This window comes from Plasmodium gallinaceum, assembly GCF_900005855.1.
Source record: "Plasmodium gallinaceum strain 8A genome assembly, contig: PGAL8A_v1_76, whole genome shotgun sequence".
Taxonomy (NCBI): Eukaryota; Apicomplexa; class Aconoidasida; order Haemosporida; family Plasmodiidae; genus Plasmodium; species Plasmodium gallinaceum.
This window is the reverse complement of record NW_021628238.1, coordinates 667410-676992: the sequence shown is the minus strand read 5'-3', so window position 1 is coordinate 676992 and position 9583 is coordinate 667410. Positions and strand designations below refer to the sequence as shown.

The window sequence follows — 9583 nt, the reverse complement described above, 5'->3', positions numbered from 1 at the left end:
TTAAATTAAAAAAAAAAAAAAAAAAAATGCGAAAAATGAAAATAAATAGGCTTAAAAAAGAAAATAAATAGTATGAAAAATAAATATAAAAAATTGTTATTTTTAAATGAAGTGGATAAAAATATATAAAAATTGTCCATTTTCATTAAATTATTTAGAATACTAAAAAAAAAAAAAAAAAGGAAAAAAAATATGGAAAATGAATTTCTTAAAGATAATAATACTTTGGAGGATTTTTCTAAAAATGAAAATAATATTTATATAAATAAGGATGAAAAAAGTAAAAAGTATACTTTAAATTTTGATAAATTGGATAAAAATCGTTTTAGCAATAGTTCTAATTTGGATTCAGATAATTGCAAATATAAAATAACGGAATATTTAAATGATACAACTGATAGAAAAAATGAAAATGCTTTTAAAATAACATTGAAAAGCTTAAGAAATTGTGAAAAACTTGATTCATACAAAAAAAATTTTAATTATGTAAAAAATAATGAAATAAAAACCTATGAATTGGATAATAATCATTATTTAAAAAACAATATAAAAAATAATGATAATTATAATAGTGATAAAAATGCTGATGGAAATAATATTGATAAAAGTAATAATGATAATATCACTGAAGAAATTTATGATAGTCTTACATTTCTGAGAAAAGATTCCGAGAATTACAAAAATAATATACTTTTTTTAAATAATAGAAAATATTATTTAAAAAGTATTAAAGATTTAAATAATAATGATACATTAGAATTACATAAGGATATAAGAAAAAAAAAAAAAAAAAAAAAAAGTGCTATTAACTTTGATAGTAAAAGCAAAAAGAGTAATGTAAATGCATACGAAGATATTAAAAATTTAAAAATAAATGCAGATGATGAAAATATAAACTCATATAATTCAAATAATAAAGAGAAAAAAAAAAATTCAACAAGTGATTTAAACTATGAAGAAAGAAAAAAAGAGGATATAGAAGATTACAACAAAAAAATCATCAATAATAATATAAATGTACATTCTGTTTCTACAAGTAATTTTAATAATAAATGCTTAAATAAAATAAATATAATTAATTTAAATATGACTAATAATGAAAACAATTCAAGCAAGAGTGATAAATCTAGTTTTAATGATCATTTTAAAAAAAGAAAATTATATGTAGATCAAAAAGAGATAACAAATGAGAATTCTTTTGAAAACGTAAATAATAACAATGATGTAATGAAATCACCAGAAATATATAATCAATGCCCTTCTACTACTTTTCCAACTGCTTTTTCTACTTTTTCTCGTTTTCCATCAAATTACTTAAATAATTACAAAAGAAGAAAAAAAGAAAATAAATATTCAGTAGATACAATAGAAAGTAAAAATTTAAGTAAGTATGAAAATTTCGAAAATTTTTTTAATTCAAGAAAAATTAATGTGTGTGAAAAAAAATTTAAAAATATGATTAAAGATAATAAATGCAATTCCAGTGATAGGAATACTATCATCAATTACACTAATAATAATAATAATAAAGAGGATGTTAGTTACACATATAAAAATAATTGTAAAAGTATAAAAAATAATAATATCTGTAATTTATTTTCAAGTAGCCCCAATAATAATAGTACAGGAAAATTGATTGACAAGAATAATAGGAAAAATGTTTTTGTAAATTCATTTAATGAAAATTATTATTATGAAACCATAAACTTAAAAGATAGTAATTTATTAAAAAAGGATAAAATATACAACAACTTAAGATATTTTGAAAGGTATTATGAAAACTACATACTTTTTAAGAGTTTTATTTTTTCACTCAATAGCCCATATACCATTTCTTCTTTATCAAAGGAACATGATATTAATGAAATGAATTCACTAAAATATAAAATTTTAAAAAGTGAAAAATACTCATTATTAAATAATGTGTCTACTTTTAAAAAATTTGATGAAAAATATTTTTTAGAAGATTTTATTACAAATGATTTTCAATGGGTTGAATTGGATGGTGTTAATTGTTCATACGCATATGACTTTGCATTTTTTGATAAAACAGATAAATATATGATATCAATTGATGCACTTGATGAAAATGATAAAAATCTGAATGAAAAATGCAATGATAATTCGAATGAACATTGGAATGAAAATTCGAATATTTTAGGAAATACAAAAAAAAGAAAAAAAAAAAAATATATGAAAGATAATGTATTTTTTCATAACCATTGTAAAAAAACAAATGGTGACAATGAAAATTCTATTTTTAATAATGAAACAAACAAAATTTTACAGAATCTAAGTTCAAAAAAAAATTCAAATGAAAGGGTAAAATTAAATAAAAATTATGGTAATTTAGAAAGAATGGTTGAAGATGACATAAGCAATATAAAATGTGATTTACGTGAAAATCAAAAAAATTTTATAATTTTATATGCAAAAATTTTAAACATAAGCTTTATTCATTCAGCAAATATCCTAAAGCAATTTAATCATCCATCAATCAATTTATTTAATACAAACAAAACACATAGTATCAAAAAAAAAGATATAGATAATAGTTATATTGAAAACAAATGTAATTATCAAAATGATTATTATAATAAAGAAATCAGCGATGAATATACTAAAGAAAGTAAGATTTCCTTAATACATAGTAAAAAAAAAAATTTTGAAGAATTAAATAAATTAGATAAAAAAAATAAATATAAATCCGAAAAAGTACGTAAAACAAAATATACAATTAATGATATAAACACTCAAAAAAATAAAAATAAATTTATAAGTAATAAAATAAAAAGACATTTAAATTCTATAAATGTTAGAATAATAATAAAAGAATGGTATATTGATTATGGAATTTATCCTAATTGTATACCATACATTTATGTTGTTTCTCAGAATAACAATAGATATAGATTAGATAAGCCGTTGGATAAGTATTATGATATTTTTACAAATGTTAGACTAAAATTTGAAATAACTACAAGAATTCTTAAAACGTTGCAAGTATATCCTCATATTTCTTATGATAAATTGATTGGGTATTTAACTTTATATGAATCAATTAAAAATAAAATTAAAATAAATGAAAATAAACAAAAAATCAAAAATCATGATATAAAGAATTTAGAAAATTCAAATCAAAATATAATTCATAATGAAGATTCAACATACTTTTTAAAAATAAGAAATATATCAAGTGATGAGGAAAGTAGTAAAAAATACAAAGATGATACTAATAGAATAAAAAAAAAAAGAAATGAAGATATACTGAAAAATTTTAATTTATCTGAAAAAAATGGGACAGGTATATATATAATGCCAGATGGAACAAAAAGCAAAAAATGCATATGGGGAGCAGCATATTCTGTTTATAAATGCGATGAAAACGTTATTATTAATTTATATAATTTTTTAAAAAAAGAAATTAAATTATTAGAAGAATGTTTCAATATCAATTATCTATTAAATACTTCTTTTATGAAAACCCTAAAAGAAAAATTTTATTCAAAACATAAAAGTAACAAGGAAAAAACAATAGATAATATATGCAATAATAATAGTGAATATTTTAAAATTTCGAAAAATATACAAACTGATGAAGATGAAGAAAATACTCAAAATAATGAATATCCTCATATTAATCTCGTGAAAAAAAACAAAAAAAAGATAATAAATGAAATTAACTCAAGAGACAATGAGGATACTTTATATAAAGAATTAAATATAAACGATGTAGTTACAAAGAAAAGAAAGAATAATGATACTGAAAATGTTGAATATAACAATAATGAATTAATAGTAAAAGATAAAAATGAAATTATGAATAGCTTATTTAAAGAAAATGAAGTAAATATAAAAGAAGAAAACAAACCTTATAAAGAAAAATGCACTCAAGATATAAAAGAAAATCTTAAAAATTATAACATAGAATATAATGACAATTTAAATTTAATGGAAAGTATAAAAAAGAAAAATAAAATAAAAAGTAATATAAAAATACAAGATGAATTATATACTAATATTAATGATAGAAATGTGTATCCTTTTCCTTTGCCTTTACATGTAATTATTCCTTTAAAACACGAAATGTTGTTAAACATTTGGACATTTTTTTATACTTTTAAAGAAATTTTAGACATAAATATTACAATGAATAACTTAGAAAAAATATTTTTATTTAAAAGAAACATATTTGATAAAAAAATCATCTATCAATCAATTAATAAAAGTTGTTTGCTGAAGGAATATATAAAAAAAAATAAAATACCGATCCCTCTAGATGAGATGATTTTTTTTGAAAAAAAGACAAACGATTGTATTTGTGATATAAAATACAAAGATAATATACTAAAAAGTTTATTAATGTTATTGCATTATTCATTATTAATAGATAACATTATAAAAAATAATTTTAGAAGAAAGAAAAAAAAACAAAAATATTTAATAAAAAAAAAAAACTTTTATGTTTATCAAATATTTGACGAATTTGAAAATCCTTTAATAAATAATTTTTTCAACTTTTCTATTAAAAATTATTATAAATTTAATAAGAAAAATACGAATATGATAACAAAAAACATGGGGAATCAGGAAAGTAAAATGAATGATGATATAACTTATTCTGTAAAAAATTCGCAAAAAAATATTTACTTAAAGAATTTAAAAGAAATAAGTGTACAATATTGTACTAAAAATTTAAAAGAAAATAAAAACGAAGAATTAAATTTAAAACAAGAAAAATGTAAAAATGATACAAACGAATGGAGTGTAAAAGACGAAAAAGACTTAGGTAATCAGGAAAAAAAAAAGAAATATGGTGAAACAAATAAACAGAAAATTTCTTTTAATTATTCTTATTCAGATAACATACTGAATTGTTCTGATGCTTTATCATATTATTCATCTTTGGAATCATTCTCGGATGATATTAAAAAAAATGAATCTCTTAAAATAAATAATGAAGTGAGAGAAGAGAAAGAAACAAATAATTATGATAATAAGGGTGACATTAGCATTTGTGATACATATAAAGATTCTTTTTATATAAATAATTTCTCTAAAGAAAAATGCCAAAATGATTGCAAAAAAATTAATTATGATTCTATATATAATACATGTAATATAACGTTAAAATGTGATGATTTAAAAAATAATATAATAACAAGAGAGAATAATAAAATATCTTCAAATATAGAAAAAACAAAAGATAATGAAAATTACAAGGGTGATATAAATAAAGAAATAAAATCAAGCATAACTTGCGACAATGAAAAATTAATATCAACAAATGAAAGTGTGATAAATAAAATTGAAAAAGAGAAATATGAAATAAACGAATTAAAGCATAATGAAATAAATGAACCTAAAAGAAAGGATGAAAAAGGAAAAAAAGAAATAGATGAGAATGATCTTGAAAATATGTTAGATCAAGTAAATTTCTATGATTTAACAGAATATGAACAAACCATTGATAATAATTCTTATATTAACGTTCTGTCAGACATTTTTTTACAAAGGAAAAAAAAAAAAATGATTTTCGAAGAGTATCATGATATAAGAATTCTTGATAATATTACGTGGACAATATTATTAAAAAAGTATATTTTCATTATTTTGTATACAATGAAACATTCTTTTTATTTTAATAAAAAAAATGAAAGAAATATCAATGAAAAGAGTAGCGATATAATTAATAATAACTATAGTTATGTTGTATCTTCAAATAATAAAAACTTAGATAGTTTAAACACAAATTTGTCAATCTCTAAAAATGACATGATTCATAAAAATATAAAAAAGGATAATATTAACAAATCTAAAAGTTTTGATAAAAGTATTAATAATAAAAAAAACAGCCAAAATGAATTAATTTCGAATGATGGAAAAAATTTAGAAAATATAAATTTAAAAAAATATAAGTTAAGTTGGTTTCTTAATTTTAATAAATTTCATTTTTCTAAAAGTGAAATCATGGAAATGATTAATATATTTAAATTTTTATGTAAAGAAAATAATACTTATGAAATGTTAAAAGAAACTGAAAAAATGAAAATTATTATGTTTTTCATAAATATAATAACTAGTAGTAATATTTCAAAAGAATTTATAAATGAAAAAATTGAATATTTGAATAATATTAAAAGTTACATTGTCAGTAAGCAAAATATAGAGGATGATAATCAAAAAAATATGAAGAAAAATTCAAATGGCACCAATACTGATTGCCTATTAATGAAGACTCTACCTAATAAAGAAAATTATATGAAATGTACTGATATGCATTGGGGGGAAAAAGAAAAAAGAGATAGCTACGAAAAGGGAAATATAAATGGAAAAGATGAAAATACAAAAAGTAATCAAGACAGAAATACAGAAAAAGAAACAATCATAAAGAAAAAAAGTTATTTTAACAGAATTAAAGAAAATTTTAACGTAAGAATAGATCTACTAGGTGAAGATAGATATTTCAATAAATACTACTATTTTGGTAGTAGTTTTGGTTACATAAATAGAATATATGTACAATATATGAATCACATTAAAGAAAATGATAGAGAATGTTTTGAAGAAAGAGTTGGACACAATTTAGAACATAGTGATAATAAGAATTGCAAACAAATAAAAACAATTTTTAACTCAATTGAAGAATATATCAATTTCATAAATGAATCAAAATATAATTTAAAAATGGGTTACATAGAAGGTATAGATAACATAAATTTGTTTATTGAAAGCTTCTCACCACATCTAATTAGAGAAATAGAATTAAAGAAGAAATTTGTTGAAATAAAAGAAATAATTGAAAGTAGTCAATTAAAAAATGAAGAAAATTATATTAAAAAATGCGTAGAATATAAAGATAATAATATAATACTAATAGAAGAAGAAAATAAAGAAAGAAAGGAAAAACAATTAAGTGATGTAATTATTAATGAAAGAAAAGAAAATTTAAATAATGAAAATATAATTATACATAGAAAAATAGAAGATATGGAACAATATAAATCTAATGAATATAATAATAATATCTTGATAAAAAATAAAATTTGTACTAATTTAAGTAAAAATATTCATGAACATATAAGTGACAATAAAAAATATAATGATGTTACTTTAATAAATAACATGAATAAAGAATTAACACATGAAAACAAAAGTAATAATTTAATAGTGGATAAAAAAACTGATGAAAATCATAACAAAATAATGTATTTTACAGAAGCAGAAAAATTATTTGAGCAATTTTTTTTTATTAGTGAGAAGTTACTTAATTTTAAGGAAGAAATAAAAAATATTTTAAGTGAATGTTTTGAATTAGAAATTGATAAAAAAATATTTGATTTTATTTTTTTTTGTATTGACAATTTTATAAATAATGAGTTAACATATGATATTAAGAAAAATATTTTTATTAAATATCTTGATTTTATTTATACTATTGAAAAATCTTTTTCTTCATATTCCTCTTATTTCCTTAAGAAAAAATGGAATGTCTATTTTCGTAAGAAGTGGATTAATGACTTGAATTTTATAAAAAATGAAATAATTAATAATACAATAATTTTAAATACATTAGATATGTTACCTCTTTTAAATATTTATTTTAATTTTTTTCGTATTTATGGCTTTAATGAAAATATCATACAAAAATTGAAAAAATACAATATAGAGGAAAATATATTTAAGAAAATAAATAATGATTATGTTATAAAAAGTGAATTGTGCTTCATTGAAAAACTTTTTGAAAGAGAAAATAAAGATGATAAAAATGTAAAAAACATAAAAGAAGATAAAGTCTTTAATACATGCTTAAAGGAGAGAATCAACGAATTAAGAAATAAAATATATACCTATTTGCCATATAAAAAAAATGAAAAGTATTTTTATTTTAAAGAAGGACATTTAGAACATATGAATAAATTTAATGATAATAATTTTTTTAACAAAAAAGATGACTTGAATATCTTAGCTAATACTGAACAAGTCGAAATTCTAGACATAAAAATTTTTTTAGTACCTAATAATAAAGAAGCTACAAAAGATGAAAAAATATTGAAAAAAAAAAAAGAAACAAAATATAAAAAAAACGAGAATTTGAACGAAAATGATAATAATATTGAAAATACCAATGATAATAACAATAATGAAAAAAATAAAAATGAAGAAAAGGAAAATAAAATAAGAAATAAAAAAAAAAATGAAAAAGCTAGTAATGGTATAGATGACACAAAGTATGATTTTCAGAAAAATAAAACAAAGAACAAAAAAAAAAGTATAATGTGTAAAAAATTAAATCACAAAATGAAGAATGACAGGAATTACTGCAAATTACATAATGATTTATTTGAGATAAAAAAGATAATTGAAAAACAATATATATCTTTAAATGGTAAAAAGAATAAATTTTACTTCAACTCTTTAGCAAATTTTACAAAATTTTTAGATACTCAAATAAATGATAGTTTGTTTAATCAAAATGATTTTTTGTTTTATAAAAATGAAAATTTGTTACTAAGTAACAACATTTTATATGGAAATAATATGAACAAACAAACTATAAATAATAACTTAAATGAGAATTATAATTTTTTATGTCAACTACATTGTTCTATTTTACCCCGTCACTATGAAATAGCAGATAGCTTATATAAAAAACTGAATTTACCAAAAAAAAATTCATCAAATGACATTGTTAAAAGTCCTAACTTTTTTTTGTTTAATATATTTTTTGATGAAAATATGAAAACTATTTTATATATTATACCTACAAAAATGTATGAATATTTCTTCTTTTTTACATTTTTATTCATATTACTTTTTTTTTAACTAATGTATATTAAATATTTTTTTTTTATATTTAATATATCATGTTTTTACAATTGTATATATATATTTTTTTATCATTAGGATATTGAACTCTTTAAATAGTAAGTGGAAAATCGGTTTAAAATGTAAAATACAAAAACCATTATGCTCTTTTGATTATTCTCATTACGTTGCAACTATTAAAGGAGTAAAAAAGGAAAAAAATTAAATAAAAAAAATTAGCATATTTATATATTATAGATGATTAATTTTAAAAATTTATTCAATTTAATACTTTTTTTTATATATAGATATACATTATTTTTTGTTTTTTCTTAATATTTCAGATAGATTATAATTCCATGAATTTGTGGAAGAATATAACTGTAAAAAAGGACACAAAAAAAAATAAAAAAAACTCAATTACTCAAAAAGTTAATTTTTGGGAATTAATTAAAAAAAATGACATATAATTTCATATGTAAACGAATATAATATGTTGCTTTTTTAATTTTTATTATTAAGCTTAATAGCCATACACATAAATATTTTTTTATTATAATTATTTTTTTCTCATTCTTTTTTTTTTTTTTTTTTTTTTTTATTTTGTTGTAATATTGTATTTATTTCTTTCATTTAAAAATATGTAAAACTATAATGATATAAAAAAAAAAAAAAATAAAATAATATAATAGACTTTGATGCTTTTACAAAAATTTATAAATAATTTTAATATTTAAAAAAAAAATTAGATAAAAATGTCTTGAGAAAATATATT

At 18.6% G+C, this 9583-nt stretch overlaps 1 protein-coding gene across 1 annotated transcript; it reads left to right on the top strand.

Annotated features, from left to right (window-relative positions):
• Window positions 1-192: 192 nt before the first annotated feature.
• Window positions 193-9278, top strand: PGAL8A_00207700 (conserved Plasmodium protein, unknown function; the record flags this gene model as incomplete). The annotated part of the gene is made up of 3 exons (XM_028670776.1): window positions 193-8774; window positions 8908-9013; window positions 9153-9278. The coding sequence occupies 3 exons, from the start codon at window positions 193-195 to the stop codon at window positions 9276-9278; spliced, it is 8814 nt and encodes a 2937-aa protein (XP_028527495.1).
• Between the last annotated feature and the right edge of the window lie 305 nt (window positions 9279-9583).